The sequence below is a fragment of the Erpetoichthys calabaricus genome, chromosome 1, assembly GCF_900747795.2.
Source record: "Erpetoichthys calabaricus chromosome 1, fErpCal1.3, whole genome shotgun sequence".
In the NCBI taxonomy this organism is placed as follows: domain Eukaryota; kingdom Metazoa; phylum Chordata; class Cladistia; order Polypteriformes; family Polypteridae; genus Erpetoichthys; species Erpetoichthys calabaricus.
In genome coordinates this window covers 30,584,294-30,590,293 of record NC_041394.2, presented here as the reverse complement: position 1 = coordinate 30,590,293, position 6,000 = coordinate 30,584,294, and the positions used below count along the sequence as shown (strand labels likewise).

At 38.7% G+C, this 6,000-nt stretch overlaps 1 protein-coding gene across 1 annotated transcript in view; it reads left to right on the top strand.

The window, feature by feature from the left end:
- The first annotated feature begins 1,001 nt into the window (after positions 1–1,001).
- Positions 1,002–6,000, top strand: part of hnrnpul1l (heterogeneous nuclear ribonucleoprotein U-like 1 like) — a 65,956-nt gene continuing 60,957 nt past the window's right edge. The window contains exons 1-2 of the mRNA XM_028797130.2: positions 1,002–1,130; positions 1,434–1,757. Coding sequence (XP_028652963.1) covers positions 1,514–1,757 — 244 coding nt within the window. The 5' untranslated portion in view covers positions 1,002–1,130; positions 1,434–1,513. The remainder of the gene's footprint in view (positions 1,131–1,433; positions 1,758–6,000) is intronic.

The following is a 6,000-nucleotide window of genomic DNA, read 5'->3' as shown; positions in this document are numbered from 1 at the left end:
GTCTCTCTTCAAAAAGCCTTTCCCAAGGTTTCTTCCATTTTTTCACTACAAGATTTTTTTTTGGGGGGAGTTTTTCCTTGTCTTCTTAGAGAGTCATGGCTGGGGGGCTGTCATGAGGCAGGGCCTGTTAAAGCCCAATGTGACACTTCTTGTGTGATTTTGGGCTATACAAAAATAAATTGTATTGTATTATATAAAGGTGTATTATGGCATTGGGAATGGCGTCCTCAAATGTCCTAATTTTTCTACCCAAATGTCCTCATTCTCACAGAAAGACGGTTGGCAGCCCTAGGAGAAAAGGATGTCCCAAAAAAAATAAATAAATAAAAAGTGGGTAAACTGTGTGAAGGGGGATGCATGTGAGAAACGGGTATCAGGAGGGCAAGTGGACAACAGACGAGAATGGAGAAGGCTGGTCAAAAACACCAACCTCATATGAAAGTGGGAAAGGCTTCAGAAGAAGAAGATAGTCATAGATTCATGTAAGCAAAACACTTTAGGATTGTTCTAACTATTGAGCTACTGCATATCGCGAATCTTTATCTTGGATTGTATTACTTCAACCACTATATTAAATTATAATTAATGCCGTGAAAAAAATATAACCTAATGGAGTAACACATCACTAACACAAAAGCACTAAAAAGTTACAATACGTCGTTCTAAAGCTTAGATTTAAATGAATGTGCATAAAACTAGTACTAAGGAAATTTGATAACAGTTCTGAAACTATCGCAACGTAACTTTTGCTCACATTTAATTAATTTTCTAGCCGTTTTACCGTATAAAATACTGCAGCCAAGCACTTCCACGCAGGTAAGTCTTTCGCCGGGTGCCATTCCCACGTGACGCGCGGAGTGTTTTTATTTCCCGTTTACGCAATCACTCACTCCACCTCTGCAGCGCTGTCAATCATTTTGAAACCGCCAGCCTTTGGCGCGCATCCTTGACATTTTATCGCCATTGGGCCGCATACTGCAAGACGTAGCTGTGAGATCCAATAGGAGTGAGAAGGAGGGTGGGTCTAATCTTCAACAACTTGAGTCCGGTGGCGGCCATTTTGTACGCGGCGAAAGGAGTTGGACATTGATAAGTGGTGGTTATAAACAAGGCCAAGCCAGAGTTAAAAGGTAATTTTCTCTATGATATATTGGTTCAAATACTTGTTTTAAAATGTTCATTATGGAAATTTCTTAAGATCGACATACTTTATATATGTCATTAATGCAGACATAATTAAAATAGTCGTTTACCTACCTGAAAATAGTCGGCGCGTTCACGCAGCACTCTTACCTACTTCCATTGAAACTGACGACGGGAACGCGCGTCAAGCATACAAACATACACATGTAAAACATTTTTGAAACTCCATTAAATCTGGTTCAAATGATGCACTTTTTAGTAATAATATTTGTCTTTGCATTTTTCATCAGCTGCGACTTATAAAGAAAACGAGGACTCGCCACCATTCCCTAATATTTAAAAGAAGTACTGCACTTGGTTTGGAAGAAACATGAGTTCGGTGGATGTGAAAAAGCTGAAGGTTAACGAGCTAAGGGAGGAGCTGCAGCAACGAGGCTTGGATACCCGCGGATTGAAAGCCGACTTAGCAGAACGTCTCCAGGCGGCCCTTGATGCCGAGGCCTCAGGTGGGGGTGAAGCGGGAGGCCCGCCGGCAGGCCACGGACAGGTATATCAAGGCGAGGACCAGGATGACGACCGCGGCCTAGGGGATGGTAGTCTCTGCGAAGAAGAAGGTGAGTGCTTCGATTTAATGGTACTTCCGAGCTCTTTTTTCCGGTTAGTTGAGCCTTTTTTTATTTAAGGGGTTATTGTGTTTTCTGTAAAGTTTATTAGTTATTCAAGGAAGTTTGTAACTTTTAAATTTTGTTGTGTGAAGTTAGATGCAACAAGTGTAGGGATAATCAAGTTGGTAATTATTTTTGCAAAGAAACGAAAGTACAGATGTTCATGGGGAACTGAATTCGTTGGTGTTCAAGTGAGCGCTGTACAGTATTAACTATACGTGGCTAGTTTTGAACTCCTGATTTTAGGATTACCGGATGATGCTGCTTAAACCTGCTCTTCAACTTAATAAAGATGTAACAACCTTTGTAATTTAAGAACGAATTCCTATAAATGATAGTTTAAATGTGAATTACGTTTATTTTTGTTTAGAAATTTTTAAAAAGTGCGTTAGGGTAAGCTGCCCTACTTTTCGATGTTCACAGCAATTGTAGTGATCTTCTTTAAGAGGTAGAAGTACATAGTAATAGTTACTTAAAGCATTTGAAGCATTAAAATGTGTGCTTTAATGTAAATGCTAAAAGTCAAAATATTCACGGTTATAATAAAATTGGTCTTTTGATAGAGGCCTAGAGCCTTAGTAATGGTTCAAAACATACATTCATAAACACCGATCCTGAAATAGTCCAAGAAAGTACCCCACGTGCTTATTTTAACGTTGTAGGAGTCGATCTTTTAGGGCTAGGTGTACTGGTAAAAAGAGAAAATGCAAAATATGTTCTCAGCAACCTCAAATTAACATAAAATAATGCTCCTCATGCCTATATTACCACTCGTCACTATGTAACCCCCCAAGCCCCCCCCCCCCCCCCCCCCCCCCCCCCAAAAAAAAAACTTTGTGAAAGGAGTACTTTTGATTCCTCATACCCCATTAGTGGGTGAACCTTTGGGATCAGTTGATGTGGCATGCACAACTTCAACCAGAAATAATAAGGCATCCCAAATTGGTTTACTCTTTATCATGAAGGTGTAATTTCCTGCATGAAATATGCTACATAAATGGTCTTAAAGTGAGAATTTAAATGATTTCAAAGCATTCATAAGTATTTCTTATGAACACAATGTTGAAGTTACTGTTTGTTTCACGTTAAAGTTACTTGGATATATTTTATTTATATAGTACCTTTCCCATGCTTGAAGTGCTTTACAGAACTTCAAAATGAACAATGGGGCATAAACAACATTGGATACAAATTCAAGACACTCCACCTAAAACCTTAACTAAAGATAAATATAGGGAGCACAAAGCACTTAATTTACAGAAGACCTACTATATACTAGAATAAAAATTCAAAATAATACAAGAAAACCTTGCCCAAAGAACATAATTTGTTGTACAAATGCAAGTCATCCTGAACAAATGGACAGAGTGGTAAACTGAAGAAAGTCAGGGTAAGTTAATGCCTTCCTGAACAAATGGCAACGTTTTTTGTTAAGACTAAACTGAGTTGGATGACCTAATTAATTTACTGAAATTCAGTTCAAAGTCTGGTTTAGTATAGCTGAAGGCTCTCAAACCCATCGAGCACTAGCTATTTTTGGGCATAACGAGATTGCCAGGATTGATGGACCTTAGTGAGCAAACGGGAGCATACAGGTGGAGAATGTTACCAATGCAGTCTGTTGCAAGACCATTTAAAGCTTTACAGGTTAATACAAGGATTGTATATTAAATCCTGTAAATGATACTGAGCCAGTGAGGGTAGAGTATGGTGGCAGTAATGTACTCACTGTTGTATGTGTATGTAAGGACTCTTGCCGCAGAATGTTTAACCAGCTGGAGCTGTGATAAAAGATTATAGAAAGGGTACCAGCCAGTAGGGAATTTTCTGTAGTTGATGTGGGATGTAATAAAGCATGAGCAAGTTTCTCTGCATTAGAAAAGGAGAGGAATGAGCGAACATGGGATTATGTTACAGCGGTGTAATTAAGAAAGCAGATTATTGTGATTAGTGTGAGTAGAATAAGATAGGGATGAATATTGTATTTTTTTAATTTAAAGTACATTTGGATCGTGATCACTTATGAACTTGAGACTGTAGTTCACATCCCGGTTTCCTTCCACGGTCTAAAGATATGCTGGACATCGATGGACGGAATCAAAAATCACACCAAGATTCCTAGCAGAAGAAGGTGTAATATCATTATGAAGAGTGATTGAAAATATGCTAATTTTCATTAGCTGAACTTCACTGCCAAATGGCATGATTTCCATTTTGTTGGTTTAATTTACAGTGGTTTATAAAGAATTAAAGAATTGACCATGTTGGTGTTAAAGTGAGCAATTTCCAGTATTCCTATATGTACAGTATGTGGCTAGTTTTACTGTTCCGGCTGTTGGATTTCCAGGTGTTGTCCTTAAATTTCCAGTGTTACTTGCCATATTTTTTGTTATCCGTGTTGAAAGAAAGATGTAATAAATGTAACAATTTTGGAATTATGAACTACTGTAAACTTAATTTTTAAATGTCAAACAAAGTCAACAAAGCAAATAGTTATTTTTTCACCCTATATGTACCCAGGTGATACATTTTATTTATATAGCACCCCCTCCCATGCTCAAAGTTCTTTACAGAAATTCAAAATGAACAGGGGACATATAGCATTAAATACAGACAATATCTGCCTAAAACATTAGATATTACTACTTTACATGAAAAAGCTCTAAATTAAAATGGAGTAATAAGTAGAATAAAATAAGAAAATGTACAAAATACAAGAGAAACATGAACAGATAATATGTGATAGAGATGCAAATCATCCCGAGCACATGGATAAGTAGGAAGAACTGGTAGAATGTCAAAGTAAGTTAATTTCCTAAACAATTACAGTAATCCCTCCTCCATCGCGGGGGTTGCGTTCCAGAGCCACCTGCGAAATAAGAAAATCCGCGAAGTAGAAACCATATGTTTATATGGTTATTTTTATATTGTCATGCTTGGGTCACAGATTTGCGCAGAAACACAGGAGGTTGTAGAGAGACAGGAACGTTATTCAAACACTGCAAACAAACATTTGTCTCTTTTTCAAAAGTTTAAACTGTGCTCCATGACAAGACAGAGATGACAGTTCAGTCTCACAATTAAAAGAATGCAAACATATCTTCCTCTTCAAAGGAAACAGAGAGGAAAGCAAGCAAATCAATAGGGCTGTTTGGCTTTTAAGTATGCGAAGCACCGCCGGTACAAAGCTGTTGAAGGCGGCAGCTCACACCCCCTCCGTCAGGAGCAGGGAGGGAGAGAGAGAGAGAGAGAGAGAGAGAGAGAAACAGAGAAAAACAAAGTCAAAAATCAATACGTGCCCTTTGAGCTTTTAATAAGTATGCGAAGCACCGTGTAGCATGTCGCTTCACGAAGCAGCTGCACACAGAAGGTAGCAACGTGAAGATAATCTTTCAGCATTTTTAGACGAGCGTCCGTATCGTCTAGGTGTGTGAACAGCCCCCCTGCTCAATCCCCCTACGTCAGGATCAGAGAAAGTCAGCGCAAGAGAGAGAGAGAGAAAAGTAAGTTGGGTAGCTTCTCAGCCATCTGCCAATAGCGTCCCTTGTATGAAATCAACTGGGCAAACCAACTGAGGAAGCATGTACCAGAAATTAAAAGACCCATTGTCCTCAGAAATCCGCGAACCAGCAAAAAATCCGCGATGTATATTTAAATATGCTTACATATAAAATCCGTGATAGAGTGAAGCCGCGAAAGGCGAAGCGCGATATAGCGAGGGATCACTGTACGTTGAGTCTGAAGATTTTGTTTATCTAGGACGGTTGTTCAAGAGTGTGGATACGGTGAGGCTGAAGACTCCATCACCCATAGAACCCTGGTTAGTTTGCAGCACAGTGAGATTACCAGAATCGGTAGACCTTAGTGGTTGAACAGGAGCATAGTAATGTAGGAGGTTACTGATGTAGGCTGGTGCAAGACTATTAAAAGGTTTACAGTTTAGTAATTGAACTTTATATTCAATCTTATAAAACACATGCACCCTAAATGCCATTGTGAGAGCTAGGATTGGGTATTTGCCAGAATTGTCCCAATTCGATTCCAATTCACAATGCCCGGATTCAATTTTATATCGATTTTGTGTTGACTGAATTTGCGTGCACTGAAATATTTGAAGTGGTGACCTTTTGAGAAGAAATCGATTAGTTATGAACATTTAACATTAGTATTTGGAAGATGTGATACAGAAATA